At 34.7% G+C, this 12,327-nt stretch overlaps 1 protein-coding gene across 3 annotated transcripts in view; it reads right to left on the bottom strand.

Annotated features, from left to right (window-relative positions):
• Nrx-1 (neurexin 1) overlaps positions 1 to 12,327 on the bottom strand; it is a 674,791-nt gene that overhangs the window by 264,531 nt on the left and 397,933 nt on the right. For all 3 annotated transcript variants that reach the window (XM_076310652.1, XM_076310653.1, XM_076310654.1), the window contains exon 8: positions 8,182 to 8,334. In XM_076310652.1, coding sequence (XP_076166767.1) covers positions 8,182 to 8,334 — 153 coding nt within the window. The remainder of the gene's footprint in view (positions 1 to 8,181; positions 8,335 to 12,327) is intronic.

The raw sequence follows: 12,327 nt of genomic DNA, 5'->3' as shown, positions 1-12,327 counted from the left end.
TACCTATTTCAGATTTTATTCCGTATTCTATGTTCTTATTCCAACAAGAATTTCAGCGATACAGCTATATCTACAAAAATCAAATTACGAAGCGATTATCGAGTCGGTTATGAATGACATAACCTAAAAAAATACGCTCTATGAAATATTGCGTTTTTCCATATTTTCGGTCAAGTCGATGCAAATACAATTTGTTGCCAGAGATGAATGAAACTCGCCGAAAATTGTGTATTTTCGAAGGGAATTGTTTTATTAAACGATTGGTTGTTTTGAAAAGAATAAAACTTGTAAAATCTACTAGGCGTAATTTATCTACGACATTCCATTAATCTATTTAGGGATATAATTTTATCGTACTTTTAGTTTTTAAATTATTCTAAATTCAGTAATGTGGAAATTGCCATTAAAATACTTGTGAATAAATATTTATAATTAAAGTTTTCAAAGACATAACACTTCAACATTGTCACAAAATTGGTACTTACATACTTACATACATATTCAACTTACACAAGGGTGTAGGATAGAATAAGTATGAGAAATGCATTTCAATGAGGTTGCAATGACGTTGAGAAAGTTACTGTTGTCGTATTTAATTTATGTAAATCCTTTCTTAACAACGTTCCCTTGAAATGTAACAAAGAAATACAAATATTCCTTTTGGCTTCTTCTACCTGTGTAATTTTCTACCAGAAATAGTTTTACCTCGCTGAAACGAAATGTAGCAAACTACATTCGTCTATTCGTCTTTAAGAAAGACTTCTTTTACGATTTATCCCTGTTTTTTTTTTTCTTTCAAAGGTTTTCTCTTTTCTTTAGTTTATTTTCGTAGCGTCAGAGGAATATAGATAAATAAAAGTTCCGTTTGAGAGGAAATTTTAACAAAGGTCTCTTGAAATAACGAGAAATTCATTCGTCTTTAAAGAATTATTTAAAGAAACGTATAACAGTTACTGTTTTCTATGAAATGTTATTGGTAGTTTTAAATTTAATAATCTTGCAAGGTATGAGAAATGTTTCGAACGAGAAAGCTTAGGGATGAGAATAAAGTCTGTGGCCATGTTTGGATCGTCCAACTATTTTCCAGATGATAAGAATTTTTCAATTTCGGGTCTATTCCAATTTTCAAATGGTTGTCAATGGTAGGTGACCATATCGTATCGATTTCTTTTCATTCGTCGATTTTCGTTTCGGCAGTTTCAATTTCGATATTGGGGGATGTTGGATTAGTTTCTGCGATCGTGACTGTAATCCTTTTAAATCTCCCGATCGTTTCACACCATTAACACGCTTACTAACTTATATAATCCTTTCAGGAAAAGAGATGATGAGTTAAAATAAGTAACGCGGATAAAATAAAATTATACAACTACTTTTATCTTCGTCTATTGCGATGGAAACGTTAATTTTGTTATTTTCAGAAAAAAAATCAGAAAATTTCTTGTTCAATATATTAATAATCTTTTGAATACAGAAACGTTTTTCTGTATTGCCAAATATTGTAACAATATTTGTATTTTTTGAGTTGTACGTTCAAAATATTTTTCATTAGAGTATAAATATGAATATATGACGACAGTGCATTTGCATAAAAATTTCTTGTTCAATATATTAATAATCTTTTGAATACAGAAACGTTTTTCTGTATTGCCAAATATTGTAACAATATTTGTATTTTTTGAGTTGTACGTTCAAAATATTTTTCATTAGAGTATAAATATGAATATATGGCGACATTGGATTTACATAAAAATTAGTTCCTTAATACCAGAAACAAATACAACATACAAAATAAGTAAAAGAGTAAAAGTATTTCAAAGACAAATGCTTCACTCTGCTAACTATTAACAATTTCAATAATTCACTTGAAGGAAGAAATATCAATTTATCATCTCGTTAAAATTTTTGCAGAAATATCATTTATGAAACATCATTTATAACGTGACCAAATTTTTGTTCAGACCCTGTTCAAGATTCCTCTTCAACAACTGAACAATTTTTCCCATTAAAAATTTCATTAATCTCCCCGAGAAATTTAATTAAACAGGTCTCCAATTTTGATCCCAATACGAATTTCAATCCATAAAAAACAATAAAATACGCGTCTAATATTTTTCAATCTGCTTGTCAAGTGTCATGAAAATCGAATATTACCAGTTGTGCGATGTGTTTCGTTAGTTGCGCGTCTGTTAGACGGTGTACCGGCCAATAGATGGCACCATCCGTGGATTTCGCTCGATCGTAGGCGTTACCAAGATGGCGCTAAAAGACAAATAGGAGTCGCGTTCCATCCAGGATCAGACATCCGAGTTCCACACTGTACTTGTATCAATTGCGATATCAGCCGAGCGTATGCGGTGGGTAGCAGACGCGAGACGTATGATCCGCTTAGGGAGATGACGCCGCATTTTCGCGTCGTGCAGGATTTGCTTGGTACGCGGACGGTTCAGACGAATAACGTATGCGTTGTCGCGGAGGTGCACATGTGCAACGACATGCAACCTCGGCCTCCGGATGCGCTGGACTTTTGGCACTTTCTCGAATGTATTCAGGCCGCCGCGAAATTGAATTCGTGCATCTCGACCCGGCGTACCGTTTTCTTGGGATATTTTATTACCGTCGTATACAGAATTCGAGCAAAAGGGTTAGGTGGGTTAAGAGGACCTATGGAACGAAAGCTTGGACCGTTACTGGAGGAAGGAGGACATTCGCGAGTGTTGGCGATTATTCCATCGTCAGGAGTGGTTCTGCTCTGTGTACATATGTAATAGGTTGTTCGAGAAATTTTATCGAACGACAAAACTTATGGAGCAACTTGGTACTATGTTGTTCAATAAATTTTATCGAACGATAAAATTGTTTTATTGAAGAATCTAGTATGTCCAAATTTTGTCAGAGTTTTCGATGCTACTGACATCTTTTCGACGAAAATAGATTTCTTTCTTTTGAATGTATAGTGGACATTAATATGCATAGACCGTACCTGTAGACTGACTTTAAACTTCGAAAGAGAGTGAAGAAATTCTAAAATGTAGTAGTAGTGGTCTTTGGTACGATACGATGTCTTCATTTAATATATACGATAGAAATGATGATTATTATTGTGACGTTTTTATCAAGAAATTACAAGAAAATGTACTTATATCGTGAATTTAAATTGACCTTGCACTCTGAGAAAGTGGACTCACTTCAAAATGTATGTCAGTGTTTTCAGTAATACATCTTCTATATTAAATTGCAAAAATAGTTAAATGCATATATACTGTTCAGTATATATAATTGTGTAATTATATACTGACATGTATTTGAATACATCGATAATATTATATACAGTTTGCATTTATACTTTATCTGAAAGTTACTAAACGATAAAGAAATATAAATATAAGGCAAGATAAAGAGGATGAACAATTAGACACTCTTTAAATTAAAGGATCTCCTCTTTGCATCCATATTGATCATCGTCCACTAATGTATTTAATATATTAACCATTTGACAATTGCGCTCGAGTTAACTGAAGCAAAATTGTCGCCTGATAAACGAGTGACACAGCGATCAATGATTAAAATAATAAAAAATGAAATAAAAGAAGGAATATCAAATTAGAGCAGAAATTTTCAAATTTATTTTCGTGATTACCGAATAAATATTTAAAAAGCGAAATAAAAAAACGACACCATTTGACACCGACTATTGAAAAATACTCCAAATAGAAGTGCTTAATTTTCTATTGTATAATATAATCGATCGAGAAATCAATAACAAATACCTCTATAAAGTTCACTGAGCCAATTTTGTAGGAATTAAGACATGGTAATTATAATAATTTTTGCAGAAAAGAAGAACAGTGCAAATCATACGGTAAATTAGTCTTATTATGTTTTACCTCTTATTACAAATTTTGAAATTTTCGTGTTTGTTGTTGTTCACTACTGGTAAATCGTAGTAACGAAAGCAGTATTTTAGAACAATTATTTGCAATTTTTAGAGTTTAATGTATTCAGTTCAGCGATCACTAGAAAGTAATTGAATAACGTGGTTTACATCGATACAGAGGAATCAACATTTCGCAATTACGTTAACTGAAATTCACTTACTTGTTTCAGTATTCACATTGGATATATATTCAAATTAATTTGTACACGTAGCCCTATGTGCATTGAAACAAAAATTTTACTGCATCGAGACATTTTAATTGCAATCATTAATCGGCTCTTAATTATTACCGAACCATGCTAAATATTTCCCATGAAATTTTTTCCTCCGGAATACCAAACAATTTTATCGGATTTTTCCGAATTCCAATTACCGTAAAACGTTTCTTAACTCCAATTTCTTTTTAAAATAGCGATTAAACTAATTTAAACGGTATTTACCGATGCAAAGATATTCGTCTTATTAAAAAATTCTCTCTTCTATTTTATTGGATGTATTTTACTATAAACTATATTCGAGTATGACTTTTAATTGACCAAACAAGAGAAATATTCGTTTGAATATATTATCCAAATACTTTAACAAAATTGGTTTGTCAAGTGGTAATAAAACTCTTGATCGTCCCAAAATTTTCTTACAACACTCTTCGTAAAAACGTGTCGCAAATCATATCAATTCTTTCGAAACAAGTCATTTCTTCCTCAAATATTTTGAATACACTCAACAATCTTCATACTAACAAAAAAAAAAGAAAACCCCGGTTAAAATTCAACCCTCCCACCAGATGATCTACACAAAGTACTCCAAACTTTGTCAAACTTCCTCTTTATAATTTTGAAGTTTATCTGAACCTCTCTCAAAGCTTACTAAAGAGCCCAGAGGCCAAGCGACAAACTCGCCCAATGAACTCGAATATCGAACCAGAATATCGTCATCGCGAGAAACCAGCTCAGAATACTGTACAATTGTTACGTGTATAGTTGTACGAGTGATTTCTTAATTACCGAACACCGTTCGTGGTCAAACGCGTTGAAACACGGTTGAGAACCACTGGGCGGGTTCATTGCTTTGCCACTGACCACCGAGGAATTGGACGGGATCATCATCGCGCAATGACACTAGGAAAGTCGATACCGGACGCACCATTCGGCAACCCGCCAGTCGTATAAAGTGTGCCGATGGTGACCATAATCCACGAACGGTCACGCTCGTAAACAAGGGCTGACAAGAGGACTGCGAAATGTGCTTTGAGGGGACATATATCCGCCCGCCTAGCAACCTGGCTATTCTAGTTCGCGCTCTGTGCTCTTTGGACCCTCCCCCGTGCCCACCTTTGCGCGAGGATAGACAGGGTAACAAGGATTTGCAATGGTAACGACGACGTTTCGGTGCCTCCTAAAAGCGCGGTTCGCCACTGGTTGCGTGGCCCGGTTCAGCGTTTCTCAAACATTTTCCCTGAAATTCTCGGAACTTCGCTGTGAACGGGCACCTCACGAAAGTTAACACAGCCTGGGGAGTGGATTTAAAGAGAATGGATTTTACTTTGAAAGAGACGGTAATTCGGTAAGTCCCGCTTTCAAGTAACAATTTTTACACCGGATTCAAGTAACGAAATCGTTTCATTGGTAGGTTTGTTCGGTATCTGGATTTCAAGAGAGAGAGAGAGAGAGAGAGAGAGAGAGAGAGAGAGAGAGGGAGATAGAAAATGAAATCGAATTTCACTAATAAGAATTACAATTTTTACACCGGATTCAAGTAACGAAATCGTTTCATCGGTATGTTTGTTTGGTGTCAGGATTTCAAGAGAGGGAGAGAAAGAGAATGAAATCGAATTTCACTAATAAGAATTACAATTTTTACACCGGATTCAAGTAACGTAATCGTTTCATCGGTATGTTTATTTAGTTTCAAGATTTCAAGAGAGAGAGAGCGAGAGAGAAAGAGAATGAAATCGAATTTCATTAATAAGAATTATAATTATTCTATTTTTGGGTACATTTTCGTGACAGTATTACCAACCAATCGGTGAGGTTCTCCCGAATGAAACGATTCCAAACACGACCATGTTTGGACTATTTTTAATTGGATGATATTTTTGAAATTTTTGAAAATTTTAAGAAGAATAGATGATGGAAAATAATCCTAATGAGGCTGCGTTTGGACTCATTCTTATTGGGAAAACTTCATCCGATCCATACCGATTAGAAAGTTTTACAATTTTGTATTTTTAAAATTTCCATTCTTTGTAGTTTTAAAACTTCTACTTTTTGTATTTTTAAAGTTTTTTTAGATCGATGTTATTGCGTTGGAAGTGAACTGTTTTTAAATGTGAAATTTCTCAAATCTGGAAACTTTGAATTCTCCAGATACTCCCCAAAGTTTCCCCAAACATTGGAATTTCGTAATGGGATCGCTTTATTTTAAATTTAAAAGTTGTTAAAATGCCAAATATTCCAAACTTCAGAATTCTACAATCTTCAAATGTTCTGCAAAGCTCTTTCGACTGTTACGTGGCAACAATAGTTACAATGGAGGAATTTCGCCGAAATATTTGAGAAACACTGTGGCATAGAGACAACACTGTTAATAGAGATTGAACCGAAATTTGTGAAACTTACTTCATCGTCATTGATCGGTGAATTGTTAGCTATTTTTAAAACGACTGACAATAAATTAAAAATGACGTTTTGCATAGTAAAAGTACGATTCTGTAAAAATTTTTGCACTACTGTTGAAACAAAATGAATTGGCCGTTCAAGGCCACTGAGTGGCCAACCTTATCGTACAGTTTTATTCGATGAACATTGTATCTCTTGACTTAAAAATCGAAACGTATTAAAATGAACAAAAATCAAACTACCTCCAATATGATTCACAATTGGGTAAGTGACCTTGAACAGCCAATTAAATTTGATCTGCCTCTAGCGTGAAAGTATTCGACTACACATCTTGTAAGATTTCTTTGGCTCGCGTGTAAATCTCGAATTGTCCTTAAAAATTTTTTGAAGTTTTCTGTCGTTCATTAGTGAATTAAATATCTAAGCTATTTACGATGTTAATCATAGGCTGTGACAATTATTCCTTCCTCGTGTTATTCTTGCAATTGGAGTTTATACACTTCAAATATAACGAGACCGTACGTAAACAGAGAATCTTTTGACAGTTCATTCATAATTTGCATTTTGTTATTGGAGAATTCGTTAACCCTTCGTGCTCGATGCAATGTTGTTACAAGAGAAAATCTAGCTCAACACGGCTCGCGAAGACAGTAAAACGTTGGTTGTCAGAAATAATAGAGCGATAAATCGTTCGTAGTGATCGGTCTTTCGTATAATCCAACCAGGAAAGCAAACGTTGTAACGTTGTCACGAAAGAAGATTATACCGAGAGTGTAAAAAAAATTTTCAAAGAAAATGTACGCAACTATCGACACTCGTCCAGAATGAAAATGACAAAACGTAAATGTTTTCAAATTTGAAAGCGATACAATTCTTCCCAGAACAACGCATTTTGCACTATAACACATTTTTAACTATAATTTACCACTACAATTAACTATTTCCAATCTAGAAACAAAATTCTGTTTACCCCAACATCGAGACAATCGACACCATTCCAACAACTGTATACATTAATATTTAAGTAATCGAATCCGAGCACACGAGCAAAAAGTGCAACCGAAGTGCAGTGGAAATCAATATTGTTTACGGATGACGTACAAATTAATTTCGAGGTATAAACAATTTTAAACGAGATTTGTTTGCGCTATAAATACAGGGTGTTTGATTCGTTCCTTCTCCCAATAACCAACTTCCCGTATAATTAATATTTGGTTAACTAACGTTTACGTTAACCGATCCTTTACTGCATTTATAAAACTGTGCCTAAAATCCTCTATTTCGTGATATCTGAAATTGTAATACCGTAACTTAACGTTTAATCACCCTCTGTACCTAATTATTGTTAACTAATATCGTTCGTTACGAAAGACGATACTGTCGACCGTATTGACGGATTCAATAGAACACTCCCCTTCTTTGTATGCGAATTAATAAGGGCTCGAGCACAAAGGGTTAAAATATGTGCCTAGCCTATTAATGCTGTCAAAGGGGAGGTACGAAGTAATATCCTTAAAGTTCTCGCGATCAAACAGATGTCAAGTTCGACGAGGGCCACGGGCTGTTCGCGTCGTTTGAAGAGGTTTCCTATTTTTCATAATGGAATAATATAGCGAGTATACTCACGAGATGAGAGTCCCTTGTGGTGAAAGTGATTGGGTCCGAGGCTCTTGGCTCTTGACAGTGGAACTCTATTTTGCCCCAAGCGGCCGCGCCTGCAACTCGGCTTTTGGCCGCCTCGATCAGTTCCATTTTCACTCCCTCCGCAACGAATTCGACCTGTGAAAAGGGCGGGAAAAAAAACACTTTCATTACTTTGACGTTTCAACGCGCGTATCTTGATCCCTCACAATGGTATATAGTGGTATAAGTATGCCTATACACAGCGAGGGAATGGAACTCGATTGCGATCGTTGCTGAAAACCATTTGTCATCCATAACCTCCAAAATGATCATTTTGAGAAGAATGTTAAGATTACTTCGTCAGCTGATTTTGTAACACCTATTGCAATTTTCAAGTGTGATTTGTGTTGGTGAGTTTACTAGAAGATATATCTATGAGTGAAAATTAATTATAGAATAATTGAATAAAAATAGGAAAGTAGAAAGTATGGAATACTGAAAATAGAAAAGTGAAAGAAAGAAGAATAATATAGATTGTACGAGTCAGTGTGTGGGAATTTAATTATATAATGATAAAAAATATTTGGAAGTAAAATATAATCAGTTGGTTCTATAACATCTGTGGCGATTTTCAAGAGTGATTAGTGTTAGTGAGTTTAACGTTATCAAATGTAGAGAACGATTAGAATTATATACTTATTTATTATGATGTATCTGTGAGTGAAAATCAACTGTACAATAATTATATAAAAATAATTGGTAGAAAGTATATAGTAATAAAACTAGAAGAGCGAAAGAGAGAACAATAATGTAGATTGTACGAATGAATTATCTAACGATAAAAAAATATCCTAAAGTGAGAAATTGTGGAGAATAAAAATAAAATCGAACGCGTCGAAAATAAACGTTCCGCAACGGTTGTAATCGCAGCTATAGAATTATCAGAGGCAATAACAGTATCGATAACAATAACGGCAGCGATGTAATAATTAAGTATAGATACGGAGCATAGAACAATCTCGCGTATTTTTGTTCACATTTAAATCGTACGGTGGATGAACAGGTCTAATTGAAAGATAAATCCGGTTACACGATTATTAACGTACGCATTAACATAGTAATTACATATTAGCCAAGATTTATATCTTTTATCGATTTCAGGCAATCGCGAATTAACCCCTCACGAGGGAGGGGAACATTATTTACCCAGATCGTTAAAACTGCATCCGGTTAAAATTCGGGGCGTTTTTCAAGGAGATTTACGATCGTTCGTTTTTACTGCTACGCATAAACAATGTAATCAACTTAATTAATCGATCGACTACTTATTAGCCGATAATAAAAAGGCCAACCGGGGGTGCCGGTTGATCGAGTATCCGGTTGGAAGAAAAAAGAGGATTGTTTTTCCTAGTATGCAGTAACGAGAGTAGTATTCTTTTATCGATACGAAAGATTTAAAAACAATATTTATAAGAGAAAGTATTATTTGTACGGTATTCTTGGTTGTATTTAAATGAAAGTGTAAAGTAAATGCAATCGTTGTATTTATATATTTCTTTTAATTATAGAAGCTTCAAAATAGTTGTAAAATATTGTCATGAATATAATAATACATTTTTAAGAAACCAAAGTATTGTTTTAAGAGCATTTTTGAATTTTATTCTTGACTAAGCTTCGAATAAGTAGTAATTTCAAAATGTTAGTAATAATTTGATCACAGACTATATGTCTTTAAACATTAAACATAAGAGTAAGTTGAATCGAAGGAAAAGCATTGTTCAACATTTATAAAAATTCAGTACTTTCTAGTAACGTAGTAAATGATTTACTTTTGTGAATTTTCTTTTTAGTATTTGGTGGCTAAAAACTTATGTGTGCATTATTATAGCATATAATACTAAATTGGAGGGAAACATCAGAATGTTATACGAGTTTAATTGTTGTCTGGTAACTCAATCTTTTTATTTCTCGTTACCTTTAATACTGTTCCTTTGATTGATTTCAACATGGAATGCTTTTTTAACATTACACTCGCAATAATGAAAAGGTAATTAAATTATGAAATTTAAAAATACGAGAGTAATTTTAAAAACTTATTTGGCTGTTTAAATTTTTTCTACGTACTTCCTTAAAAATTCCCGTAGGTTTTGCATACACTTTACGAAGTTTGCATTAATTTTTACAAAATTTAACGCGGTAGTTCACTAAATTATGGAGAATGGGCGAGTAAAAAATAATTACAGTTCAGTTATATTGTTAACAAGAAAACTTTTCCCCTTACGGTGTGAGGAAACTTTTTAATAATTTTACAGTGAGTTAGTTCTTGTGCATTTATTGAATAACACTTTTGAGGCGAAAAAGAAACAACATAGTTGCAAATACTTTTCGATGCAACGTAAAAATAAAGAATAACGTATCAATTATCGCAAATTTCTATAAAGACGTTAGACATTGATTTAAAATTTTTCGGTGGTATATTTACAAAATATAGTTCACGTAATAAATGAGTTAGAAATATTAAAATTAATTTATTTACTAATTCACTTACATTCCAAGTAAGAACGAACCGAATAAAGTTTTTAAAATTCAACACAAGCAATATATTTTTCGAAGTTTAGGAAACTAAATTATTCTTTACTATTTAAAGCATCTTATTTTATTTTGACAAGAAGGTACCTATATAGTTCACACACGAGTGAAACGAGAAATCTCCTTGAACTCCAATTGTACGGTATATTTTCATTGCAACTAATTTTACCAAAGATCTATTTTTATATACCAGTAGATCGACTCGATACTCAATCGATTCTTTCCATACAAAATCGATTCAACTAAAAAGAAAAGACATACTTCCTCCTTTTAATTCAAAAAACAATTTTCAACGTTGTTTATTTCACATCCTAGCACACGTGAAAAAATCCGACCGTACGTATAAACAAGATCAACATATAATCCCGATCTCGAATCAATTTTTCCAAAAGATCGATATTTGTACACCAATATTTCATATTTTTCTAGCAAATTTTCCAGTCGATTTCCAAGCAAACTTCCAAATTATTATTTCTTGCGCACTAAAGTGTTATCCGGTACACAAACTAAATAAAATAAAATCACATTACCTCGATTTTTCAACGACTCTGCATAAACGATCAGTATCGATACGATGTGTATCGACTCGAAAAATTGATTCTTTCCCTCCTTACTTTTCCTTCGATTCAACTTACTCTTATGGATAATCTTTAAAGATATATACTGTACGATCTTTGCCCTCCCCCTAAAAAAGAAAACAACCGTGCAATCGCGCGCAACCATCCGATTTGAACTCGCGAAGAATAAACAATTCTCGCCTGTCGCGTCTCCGGGTCTCGGGGTTCCGAACCTGTCTCCGCGAATCCAGCGGAATCCAATAAACTCTCTTCAGCCGTTTGCAAACGGAGGAGCGGAGTGAGGTAGAGTGAGAGGAAGGAGGGGGGGAGTGTTACTACCGGGAGCAAATCCTCTTTACGGGACAATACAGCCCCGACGAAGAAAAGGTGGAAGGGGTAGGTAGCTGAAAAACAGTCAGAAGCAGCGCGACCTAATAAATCAACTGCTCCTTAGCGACTGTATAATACCCCGGCTATTTGTACAATTGAAGGGGGACGCAATTTGTCGGATGCAGCCGTGCCTTCTGCTAAACGTCCTATTGAACTTTCGACGAAAGCTCCGAGTGGATCGACGTTTTCGAGCCACGAACCGGGGCACAGGGGACATAACACCACCATAATAATACTTCTGTGGCGGCGCTACCCACGCTTGCCACCAGAGGGAAACTCATCACCAACCATTTCCCGCAAGCTCCCGTACCTGCTCCGATTAGTATATATACGATCCCGTACCGATCTTCCAATGTCCCGTCGTATAAGGCAGGGCCTCTAGGATACCTTACTGACGAGTCCCCTAGCAGACCCGGGATGAAAAACGCTCTCCCCACTTCCTTATTCCTTTCTAACGTACACTTTCAAATATAGAGCCGTCACTTCGTTCACGGTCGAGTCGTAACGATCAAAGCGGTGAGTCTTCGTTAAGATTTTTCGCCAACGTTACTCTCCACTCTCCCCTTGACTGTTGGTACACGGTGTTTCGCCATTAACTAACGTGAGCTGGATG

The sequence above is a fragment of the Ptiloglossa arizonensis genome, chromosome 4, assembly GCF_051014685.1.
Source record: "Ptiloglossa arizonensis isolate GNS036 chromosome 4, iyPtiAriz1_principal, whole genome shotgun sequence".
Lineage (NCBI taxonomy): Eukaryota > Metazoa > Arthropoda > Insecta > Hymenoptera > Colletidae > Ptiloglossa > Ptiloglossa arizonensis.
Note: the sequence above shows the minus strand (reverse complement) of the source record. Positions and strands in the feature narration are given on the sequence as shown.